This window comes from Centropristis striata, chromosome 10 (genome assembly GCF_030273125.1).
Source record: "Centropristis striata isolate RG_2023a ecotype Rhode Island chromosome 10, C.striata_1.0, whole genome shotgun sequence".
In the NCBI taxonomy this organism is placed as follows: Eukaryota; Metazoa; Chordata; class Actinopteri; order Perciformes; family Serranidae; genus Centropristis; species Centropristis striata.
The window spans coordinates 37,756,525-37,766,524 of record NC_081526.1 but is presented as its reverse complement, the minus strand read 5'-3'; the positions used below and the strand labels follow the sequence as shown (position 1 = coordinate 37,766,524).

The 10,000-nt window shown below is 38.3% G+C and overlaps 1 protein-coding gene across 1 annotated transcript in view; it reads left to right on the top strand.

Moving 5' to 3' along the window:
• Positions 1-10,000, top strand: part of satb2 (SATB homeobox 2) — a 63,931-nt gene that overhangs the window by 8,576 nt on the left and 45,355 nt on the right. Inside the window, exon 2 of the mRNA XM_059342399.1 lies at positions 1,000-1,188. Within this exon, the coding sequence (XP_059198382.1) occupies positions 1,000-1,188 (189 nt within the window). The remainder of the gene's footprint in view (positions 1-999; positions 1,189-10,000) is intronic.

Genomic DNA, 10,000 nt, shown 5'->3' with positions numbered 1-10,000 from the left:
GAGAAAGTTTTGGTGTCAGCTGTTTCTTTTTCTTTTATTCCTTTTGCATAAACCAAATCAAGCTTTAACCACAGCACTGACCGGTCACAATGAATAACTCTTCATGAAGGCTCTGAAAACAATATTGACATGAGCTCATCGCTCATTTGAGTTGTTTTTAAAGCAATGATGAGACTTGTTTTGTCTTTACGGTCAGAGAGTCTCAGCCTGCTGAAGCTTCACCATGAGCCATGCTTAGAATACAAAAAACAATCTGTATTTACTCACATTTATTTCCGTTATTAAGCTTATTATAATCCTTCAAAATGTTTTCACTTCCACATCTGTTGCTGTGAAGTGGTTCAAAGAAATATGTAAAAATGTTAAAAGTATGTCAAGGTCTGTGTGTGTGTGTACGTGTGTGTGTGTGTGTGTGTGTGTGTTAGTGTGAGTGTGTGTTTCATGCAAATTGCTCAGCTCTTCTCAAGAATCTGGTTTGCTTTCTCACCTGGCCTGAATTTGCATCTCACAGGAAGCCTCTCAGTCTCCTGTAAACTTATATAACCTCTGTATTAACATCTATAAACCATGCTAACATTCATGTTATGCACCATATCTGCTTTAAATTCTCGTTAAATTATTATTTATAATGTTTTTTAATACGCTAATGAAAGTACGAGTTGTCAGTGCAGCTCTTTTTCTACATTTGTTTAACTTTTGCATATCAGATAAAGGGGAGTCCTGCACACAGCCGGCCTCATTGTTCCAGTCCATATAGCAACACGTATCATTTGTTTTACATTGAGGCTTGATTGAGAACTTGAGGTGTAGCAACATTCAACAGAGTAAAAGGAAAAGGCTGAAGTGATTACAAGCCTGACCCGCAGTAAATGTGCTCCACATGTGAGTGTCTGCCGGGGAGAAACTGTGTTGTGATCACACACAATAAAAGCCAGACATTAAAAAAGAATCTTCTTCTTCTTTCTTTTTTTTCTCCCTTTTTCATTTCTTCCTCTCCAGGTCTGATGATTCCCGTCTTCTGCGTGGTGGAGCAGACAGACGGAGGCGTGCAGCAGACGGAGGCGTGTGAGGGCCGAGAGGAGCATGCAGAGTTTGTCCTGGTGAGGAAGGACATCCTCTTCTCTCAGCTGGTGGAGACGGCGCTGCTCGCCCTCGGATACTCCCACAGCTCGGCGGCTCAGGCCCACGGTCAGTCACATGCTCTCTCATCTCTGCTGTCTAGAAAGGCTTATGCAAACTTTATCAAATCTTGCACACAGGTGTGTAGGAGGAAACGTTGGGAACTCCTGCACTGCAAAAAGAGATTAAATATGACACATGTTGTGCAGAATTTTAACACATGTAGTGAGTGTGCTCAGGTACAACACATGCACACACAAATTTAGCCATTTTAACACACAAATTGTGTCATTTTAACACATTACATGTTGATAATATGTAACTGAAAATTACCAAAAACTACTACTCAATGTGTTAACCACGCCCGAATCCATTGGATGACAAAAAAACGGCCGTTAAACTTTTAAACTTAGAAGGATCACTTCTAAGTTCTGAGAGTGTCACATTGTTTATTTGTTTATTGAATGGATCCCCATTAGCTGAGGCCTTGGCGACTGCTAGTCTTCCTGGGTCCCTAAAAAGACATAGAACATGACATACAAACAACATAAACAAAAACAGTACATACAAGAAAAACAATAACAAACTCAATTAATACATACATGCAATACTGTTAAAAATTCTACATTCATATTTACCCGACAAATGTTATACTGCAAAAATCATTAATTCAGATGTCTATAGTGTGAATATCAGCTGTTTACACTTATAATTTATCATTTCATTAGAGAACATTTAAAAGGAAGAATCATCCGGCTACAGATATAGCAGAGAAAAATAAATAAAATAAGAAAATAAAATAAATCGCAACATATTAGTAATCATTCATTTGGTGGGCGGCATCAAGTGCGTGACAGCCTGCTCTCCAAAAACTTACAGATTATGTTTTTATTAAGTTTCACAAAAATGTGTGGTCGAACGCATGACTGTCACTCAGTCTGTCACTGCCTACACCTAACCAAACTGTGTCCATTTTACAACGTTAACCACGTGTTAAAGCTGCAGCTGTAATCCAGAACTAACCCAGAAAACATCTCTCAGGCGCAGTGTAATTTTTTAACACATTTTTTTATGCCCACACATGGAACTATGTCGCTCCACTCAGTTTTAAACATGTGGGATGTGTGGTTAAAGTGGTAGATTCCAACGAAAATAACACTTAATCATTTAATGCATGAAAAACAATTTTTTTGCCTTAAACTAAATGCGATTCCAATAAAGTGGGCATGTCTGTAAAGTAGAGACTTGTAGGAACATAGAGCTCGTTTTCATCCATATGACTTGAGGTCAGAGGTCAAAGGGCCACTTTGATGATCGCCATGTCAGTTTTTTTTCCTGGCTAGAAAGTCGTCTAACTTTATTTCACCGACAGATTCCTTCGATCTTTAGTTTCATTAAATATCAATATCTTCTCTGCATCATTCTAGATAGGTTGGCCACCAAGGGGTCAAAGACTTTATTTGTCAGACCATTAGTCATTTAAAATGTAAATTAACTTATCAAACAGACTTCACTCAGCTTTTCTGATAAATTCCTCATGCTTTTTATGATATGGTATGGTACAATAACTGTGTACTGCTTTGAGTTGTTCCCACTTCTAGCCATGATTGTGCTGATTCCATAGAGCTGCAGGACTTATAGATATAAATATATTTAATATATTGCAGTGAAATACAAGGACACAGGGAGTGAAATGTAAAAGAGCAAAAAACGGCTTGTTGGGGTTCAGTTGGAGAGTTAAATATTTGAGGTCGAGCTGCCGCTTTTTGTTAGTATGAGGAGGATTTAGTCGAGGCCGTTATTAATCGTCATGATTTTCCGACCTCTGAGTGTCTCGCTGTGTAAACTGTGGTGCTCCTGACTCAGAAATAAATACTGAGCAGCTCAGGGGTCAGGACACTCCCTCTAATCAGCGGCCTGAGCACCAAACTGGATGTGAGCTTGTCTATTTAGAGCAGACGCTCCGCTGTTACAGTGGTAATAAGCACAAGAATGCTTCAAAAACACAACTAAGACACAGACAGAGCCTGTTAGAGTCATTAAAGACACAACAAAGAGCCGGACAGGAATGTCTCCGCACGGCTAAAATACATTGTGTCTGTGTGTGTGTGTGTGTACAATATGTGTGAGAATGTTTATGAAGCAGAGGAAAAGAAAAACTCTGTAATTTATTGTTGCACACATGGAAGTGATCTGCAGCAGGACAGTGTCATTTACTGCTGTCTTTTCTCAAGTATGCAGAAAATGCCATCTGGGGAAGTTGCCTCACATTGAAATATAAAATGGTAACAACAGAGTGACATCGAGCAGAGAGGCTATTGCGAGAGACTGCAAGTGGTGGGAGATCCCCATCTGTTTGACATCTCAGTGTGTCTGTGTGTGTGTGTGTGTGTGTGTGTGTGTGTGTGTGTGTGTGTGTGTGTGTGTGTGTGTGTCTTCTACACCAGGTTTCGTTCGAAATAAGGCTCCAGAACCATGAATGTGCAGATATTTTTGCCGTGTGTGTGTCTGTGTGCGTGTGTGTCTGTGTGTGTGTGTGAGTATGTGAGTGTGTGAGTGTGTGTGTGTGTGTGTGTGTGTGTGTGTGTGTGTGTGTGTCTTCTACACCAGGTTTCGTTCGAATTAAGGCTCCAGATCCATGAATGTGCAGATATTTTTGCCGTGTGTGTGTGTGTGTGTGTGTGTGTGTGTGTGTCTGTGTGTGTCTGTGTCTGTGTCTGTGTGTGTGTGTGTTTGTGTGTGTGTGTGTGTGTGTGTCTTCTACACCAGGTTTCGTTCGAATTAAGGCTCCAGATCCATGAATGTGCAGATATTTTTGCCGTGTGTGTGTGTGTGTGTGTGTGTCTGTGTGTGTGTGTGTGTGTGTGTGTGTGTGTGTGTGTGTGTGTGTGTGTCTGTGTCTGTGTCTGTGTGTGTGTGTGTGTGTCTGTGTCTGTGTCTGTGTGTGTCTCTTCTACACCAGGTTTCGTTCGAAATAAGGCTCCAGAACCATGAATGTGCAGATATTTTTGCTGTGTGTGCGTGTGTGTGCGTGTGTGTGTGTGTGTGTGTGTGTGTGTGTGTGTGTGTGTGTCTGTGTGTGTGTGTCTGTGTGTGTGTGTGTGTGTGTGTGTGTCTGTGTGTGTGTGTGTGTGTCTGTGTGTGTCTGTGTGTGTGTGTGTGTCTTCTATACCAGGTTTCGTTCGAAATAAGGCTCCAGAACCATGAATGTGCAGATATTTTTTGCCGTGTGTGTGTGTGTGTGTGTGTGTGTCATAAACAAACTGCTGTAGGTAATCCCTTTACTGCCTCAAGGCCAGCAGCTCTTATCAGCCAGCAGCTCACCTGAAACACGCCGTGCACTCTCTCAACCTGAGCGAGCAGCTACTAATCTGACTCAAAGTTAAACCTTTAGTCTAATAATCTGAGTTGTAAGCGACACAAATGCAAAAGCGTTAAAGAGAAACTTAAAACACGGCCTGAATGGAGTGTTTCTCTGCCTCGGTTTAAAGTTTTAAGCCTGTTGCACCTTTAGACCATGCCTACACATGATGTCACACCTGGTCTCACAGGAATCCGTGAAATAGCCACGGATTTGCTTAACTCAAAATCCGTGAAATAGCCACGGAATCACTCAAATTTCCGTGAAACTGACACGGATTTGGCTACAATGCAAGTTAATGACAGTCATATCCCGTGGCTGTTCCAACATACAAAGTGATTATGTACATTCACTGAGTGAAGATTTAGAAAATAAAACATATATTTCTCACTAGAAATGTGATCAAAATCCATTTTTATGCAGAAACTAAGTCAAAATATTGATTTTTTTCACTAAAAATGAGAGAACTGTCCGCCATGTTTTTTGTTCTGACCGCCGGGACCTTGAAAGTCACGTGACTTGGAACAAACCAATAGGAACAAATATCCATGGAATAGCCACTGGATATGACTGTCATTAACTTGCATTGTAGAGAAATCCGTGTCAGTTTCACGGAAATTTGTGTTATTCCGTGGCTATTCCACGGATTCCTGTGAGACCAGGTTTGCTGCAGTACACCTGCACATCTCTGCAGCAAGGGGAGATGTTAAATCTCTGGTTATATTTAGATCAGAGTGTTAAACTAGTGTGGCTGCAGGTTATTGGTCCAACCGAGCAGGAAAACACCTAAAACAGTAAATTAGCCATGTGAAGAGAGCTCAGGTGAGTCAGGTGACTCCTGAAGCCTTTCATGGATCAGTTTGACACCTCGGCGTCAGGGAGCGTTACATTTATCTTTAAAGGTGCTGGGTTCTTTGTGTGATTTGCTGCATTTCCTGAAAACCATAATCGCTCAAGAGATATCAAAATGCCCGTATCTTGCTGAAAACATTAGATTTAAACCTGTCAAATGATTTGCACAAGTTACCTCGAGTTCGAGAAAATGCTGTCGTTTAACTTCAGAAATACAGTTAGTCTAAAATTGACATTTGGAGATGACTTGGTGGCAAAATGCTGAGTGTCACTATCACAGTTTTCCTTCTCACTGCTGATGTTTCACACCTATTTCTACTTTTGTCCTCTAAAAAACAGATTTTTTTTTCTTATAAAAACTTTGTTCAGCTTTTAGACAATTTTCTGTTGTTTGCTATAACTGACAGAATTGACGAGGAGGCTCCTTAATTCAATTCAAACTCAATGATGAGAGACGGATTGTTTCATCTGAATTGTTGGTAACTTATTTAATTATATAAAAACATTTTTTTATTGTGGCTACGAATGTTCGACTGTGTTTCTTCACATTTCATGGTTGAGTGAGGGACACTCGTGATCTGACAGGTATTGATTTATTTTTATTTTTTATTTTTTGGGGAAAACAGATGGACAGATATTATCAGATCAGTGGAAAACTAAGACGGTGCTGGTAAAGTTAAGTTCATCGGTGCTCAAAGGAATAAAAAAAACAGTTCAGTATCCCGTCTCCTGATGTTTTCTTTAATGGGCCTATTAGGGAGTATACTGCAGGTTTGATCACGATCCGATATTTGCAGATATCAGAATTACTGCTGCTGTACGACTTTGATTCAAGAGTCAGAGATCAATATGAGATAATATCCTGTAACACAACCTGTTCCATTTATACCAACTCATAAAAAGCAACTAAAATATGATTTAACCATTTTATTTCTGAGCTTTTCAAGATGTTATATGAAAAACAATCCGTTCTTTTTGAATACAAAGAATAAAAATAGATCTTCTGTTCACTACAGAGTGCCATGTTGCATTTAAGTGCAAATGTCTTTTATAAGCTAACTTAAAGACTAACTTAAAGCTTACTTTTCAAAACAAAACAGATGCATCTTTTCACAGATGAATCGAGATATTGATGTATCGTTACGCTACCTGTCGTTCATAATCAACCTATTTCTTCTTACTTCGTCTCTCCCTTCACACTGTCTCAAAGCTGGTGATGTTCCTGTTTGAGTCTTTAATACTTCTTTTTTAAAAAAATAAATTTTTATTGATGTTTATGCCAGACAAATACAAACAAATACACTACTGGTCAAAAGTTTTAGAACACACCAACTTTTCCAGAATTTAATTGAAAATGATGCAGTTTAATGTGTCAGTGTACTCTGAAATTAATGCACATTTGCAACATTTAAAATTCTTTATTGAGCATGATAGTGTTTTGACAGTAAAAAAAAGATTCAAAATCATATTTTATGTTGAACTAAAGGACTAAAAAAGACACAAAATGACCAAAAAAAAGACACAAAATGACTTACAAAGACATGAAAAGAATTCAAAAATGGACAAAATAGCCCAAGACTCCATAGAGTTAAGTTGTTAACCCATTTCTTGTTCCCTGAAAAAGGCCTACTTGTATAATTCTGAAATGTACATTATTTTCCAGTTTTGGTTAAGCTTACCTTTTTTTATTTACCTCTGGCAGTTCACCACTTACCTTTGTACCCTTTGAAATTCAAGCAGTTCAAGTCAAATGAACAGCTTGAATTTCAATACAAATGGAAAAATTGAGCATTTATCAGTATCTGCCCAGTCTTTTTTTTTTTTTTTTAAACAAACAACCAAAAAAAAAAGAAATGCAGTCCAGCAACAATGTAAAAACAAGCCAGATCTACAACACCAGTCTTTAATATTTCTATGCAGCTTCTGCAAACTTTTCACCTGAGCTGACACCAGATCGGTGGAGGTCGTATCGTGATTTTTCGGTCTCTCGGTTCAGAACGGTTCCCTTCAGGAAACCACAACAAAAAAGAGAGAAGCTTGATTACATCTGACTTCATTCTCAGAACACCATCACTGCACCGCAGGGCAAATATTTGCTTACTGTTATATACACCTTTAAAGAGGTCACCATCGCTTCATCTCTGGATGCAAATTATGCAAATGTCTCACTATTCCTGCTCCTTCCAGAGAAACAGTTTATACATATACACTACCGGTCAAAAGTTTTAGAACACACCAACTTTTCCAGAATTTAATTGAAAAGTATGCAGTTTAATGTCTCAGTGTACTCTGAAATGAATGCACATTTGAAACATTTAAAATTCTTTATTAAGCATGATAGTGTTTTGAAAGTAAAAAAAAGATTCAAAATCACATTTTATGTTGGACTAAAGGACTAAAAAAAGACACAAAATGACAAAAAAAGACACCAAAAGACACACAATGACCAAAAAAAGACACAAAATGACCAAAAAAAAGACATAAAATGACTAAAAAGACACCAAAAGATACAAAATGACTAAAAAAAGACACAAAATGACTAAAAAAAGACACAAAATGACCAAAAAAAGACACCAAAATACACAAAATGACTTAAAAAGACACAAAATGACCAAAAAAAGACACAAAACGACTAACAAAGACATGAAAAGAATTCAAAAATGGACAAAATAGCCCAAGACTCCATAGAGTTAAGTTGTTAACCCATTTCTTGTTCCCTGAAAAAGGCCTACTTGTATAATTCTGAAATGTACATTATTTTCCAGTTTTGGTTAAGCTTACCTTTTTTTATTTACCTCTGGCAGTTCACCACTTACCTTTGGACCCTTTCAAGCTGTTCATTTGACTTGAACTGCTTGAATTTCAATAAAAAACTGGAAAAATTGGGGTGTTCTAAAACTTTTGACCGGTAGTATACATGCTGCAGATGTGTTTCATTCAGAAGTGAAATTGACAGGCTGTTAGAGCGAGTTAGAGAACTAAACAACACACAGATGCACATTATCCCACAGTGATGGCTGGAAATAGCGGCGAGTGTTTGCTGCTCCGGTTTGCAGATGAATGCCATTAGCAGCACTTTTAGCCTCCATGTTTGTGCCAAGTACCAGGGGAGGTCCCTGTCTGTCTGTCTGTCTGTCTGTCTGTCTGTCTGTCCACATCAATGCACTCCCCTCTAAAAGCTTCACACCAAGGGCTTCAAAGGCAGCAGTGAGCAGGACATCACCAGCACAACTCTGACTCTGTGTGAGCACAAACACAGTTTTTTTTACACAGTTGTAGCGTCTTTTTAACCCGTTTCACTCCTGCAGCATCACAGACAGAACACGGACACACACTTTCCCCTCAGCTCCCCTCAAATGAATACTTTTTGTTTTTTAAAACAAGCGTTTATGTTAAATGAATAATTTCTGGCTTAAATTATACATTTTTTCCCCTGCGGTCCACGACCAAAATTACACAGAGTCCCAGCTATTTTCTCCCTGTTTGAATTGTGTCCTGCATTCTTGTGTCCCAGCGGTGTATTTAAAGTCCCCGCCGAGGAACACGGCCTTTCTTTAATTAGCTTTAGCCCAGTAATTAACTGGGAGATATTGTTTATTTCAATTATAAGGGTCTGAAGGCTTTTATAGAATGAATGGGAGCAGACCTGTACTTTACAACAGCTAACAGTGGTCAGTGAGAGAGAGAGAGAGAGAGAAAGAGAGAGAGAGCATTGTGTCAGTGCCACGTCTGAGGGTCAGTGCTGCAGGTCAGCAGCTCACTGGACATCTAACATTTCCAGAATTTAATTGAAAATGATGCAGTTTAATGTCTCAGTGTACTCTGAAATGAATGCACATTTGCAACATTTAAAATTCTTTATTGAGCATGATAGTGTTTTGAAAGTAAAAAAAAGATTCAAAATCACATTTTATGTTGGACTAAAGGACTAAAAAAAGACACAAAATGACCAAAAAAAGACACAAAATGACAAAAAAAGACACCAAAAGACACAAAATGACTAAAAAAAGACACAAAATGACCAAAAAAAGAAACAAAACGACCAAAAAAGACACCGAAAGACACAAAATGACTAAAAAAAGACACAAAATGACTAAAAAAAGAAATAAAATGACTAAAAAAAGACACAAAATGACTTACAAAGACATGAAAAGAATTCAAAAATGGACAAAATAGCCCAAGGCTCCATAGAGTTAAGTTGTTAACCCATTTCTTGTTCCCTGAAAAAGGCCTACTTGTATAATTCTGAAATGTACATTATTTTTCAGTTTTGGTTAAGCTTACCTTTTTTTATTTACCTCTGGCAGTTCACCACTTACCTTTGGACCCTTTCAAGCTGTTCATTTGACTTGAACTGCTTGAATTTCAATAAAAAACTGGAAAAATTGGGGTGTTCTAAAACTTTTGACCGGTAGTGTAGTAGTTTCTGCAGGAGAAAGAGCTTTTGCATTTATGTGGTGTTGGAATAATCAGACAAAATAGTTTCCTTAACTTCTTTCTCTGCTCGTTGAAACATCGATCAACATGATGTTTAAACTCTCTGATTAATAAAAACAACAACACATCTTCTTTGTAGCGTCCATGTTGTTTCCACATTAACATTTGAAGCTCATGAACACTTCTTTGTTCTCCCAGTACCATTTTAGTTAGAATAAAACAAGTCTTTGG